This window comes from Geospiza fortis, unplaced genomic scaffold (assembly GCF_000277835.1).
Source record: "Geospiza fortis unplaced genomic scaffold, GeoFor_1.0 scaffold719, whole genome shotgun sequence".
Lineage (NCBI taxonomy): Eukaryota > Metazoa > Chordata > Aves > Passeriformes > Thraupidae > Geospiza > Geospiza fortis.
Window position 1 is genome coordinate 746,315 of NW_005054451.1, and position 1,852 is coordinate 748,166.

The following is a 1,852-nucleotide window of genomic DNA, read 5'->3' on the forward strand; positions in this document are numbered from 1 at the left end:
TCCTCCTCAGGGACCCGCCCGCCCGTTCTCCGGCGCGAACCGGGGAAAAAAGAATGGGTCTGGGAAAAAAGGGCGTTTTTTGTTGTTTACGTCACAGAATCCCTAGGTGGTTCAGGCTGGAAGGGACCATGGAGCTCAGCCGGTGCCACCGCCGTGCTGAAGCAGGTCCCCAGAGCACGGCACTCGGGAGCGCGTCCAGCCGGCTTCTGGACGCCTCCAGGGAGGGAGACTCCAAACCTTCCGTGGGCAGTGTCTCGGTGTGTGATCACTGCATAATACAGATGGAATTCCGTGTGTTTCTGCCTGCTGCCTCTTGTCCTACTGCTGGACACCACCTGGTCCATCTAACACCTCCCTTCAGATAGTGACAGACATGGATGAGACCCCTGTCTCTTCTCCAGGCTGAACAGACCCAGCTCCCTCAGCCTTTCCCCAAAAGGGAAGAGCTCCAGTGCCATCATCATCTCTGCAGCCCTCTGTAAGCCATGGGGCACAGTTCATGTGAAATGTTACACAAAAGGAGGGTGGCCCTGCTGGCAACCACCTCCTGGAGTCACGGCCAGGAGCTGTACCCTTAGTAACCCAAACCATCCCTGTGTTTCTACACAGCATGGATAAAGGCTGGCTCCTGCCCAAGTGGGGACTGAGTGGCGTGAGGAACAGTCATGGAAGCTGAACAACTATTCCTGAGTAACTCCGTGCACCAGCAAGTTTATTGAGAATGTAAATCTCATTTGCAAGAACGTGATCTCATTTGCAAGTTTGGATGAACAGTGGCACCTGAACATTAGACTCCATGACTTTAAGGGTCTTTTTCAACCTAAATGTTTCTAGGAATACCATGATATTGATTAGGAGAAGAAACTTCTGAAATACCTGATGTAACCAGAGGAGCATCAGAAGCTGCTAAAAAATGTGTGAATTTCTGGGAGAGGCCAGGCCTGTCCCAACCTGGCTAGGGAACACACTAAATGGCAGCTTGCCATAGGATTTTCATGAAGTCATCAAGTAAACACATTAGTAGGAAGACACAAGACAGATGATACAAAATTGTCATGAGGGCTTTTAGAGATCCAAAAACGTGGAGTGGGCTGCCCAGCAGCAAGCCCTGCAATAAATACAGGCAGAACACCTGCAGTCCCCGTGAGAGCACAGCTGCCCCCATGAGAAGGCTGCAGGGACAGCCACTGGCTCCGGTGACGTGGGCACAGCTGCCATCCTGACCTCAAGTAGTCACCCGGCAGACTTTTTAATTAATTTTATGAACACAAGAAAAGCACTTGTTCAGCGCTATAAATACCTTAGTGATGACTGTATTTAATGCATACTGTACTAAAACACACGTCTGTCATGGTTTAGGAACAGAATTCCCCAATTTAGTGTTCCCATTGAAATACCCCAGACCACGCACCACTCGCTCACGTCCCCCCCACCTCCCCGTGTGATAGGATGGAGAACAAAAAGGGAAAGATCGCAGGTTGGACTAAGAACAATTTACTAGAGGCAGATAAAGAATAGGAAAACGTACAGTAAGAACAATGCTAATAACAGAGTGTGCGAGACAGGCGAACCAGTCACGCAGAACCCAGCGCCACCCGACCGCCGCCCTGGCAAACCCCCTGTGTCCCCCGGTATCGTTTAAGGCTCATCCGGGCAGAGGGCTTTGTGGAGTTCGCCCCGCGCTCCCCTCACGGGCCCGATCTGCCCATGACCCCATCTCACGATCCCTTCAGGGTCCTGGTCCCAATCACCCTCCCGCTTTTTCCTCGATTTCCCCACGATCCCCTCCCGGTCCCGATCCCAATGCCCCGTGGCTCCGGTCCCTGTCCCGGTGCCGGTCCGGCCGGGCGGC

At 52.8% G+C, this 1,852-nt stretch overlaps 1 protein-coding gene across 1 annotated transcript in view; it reads right to left on the reverse strand.

The window, feature by feature from the left end:
* The window catches only part of DENND10 (DENN domain containing 10), a 9,534-nt gene extending 9,190 nt beyond the window's left edge, over positions 1-344 (reverse strand). Inside the window, exon 1 of the mRNA XM_014309784.2 lies at positions 238-344. Coding sequence (XP_014165259.1) covers positions 238-344 — 107 coding nt within the window. The remainder of the gene's footprint in view (positions 1-237) is intronic.
* Positions 345-1,852: the final 1,508 nt, after the last annotated feature.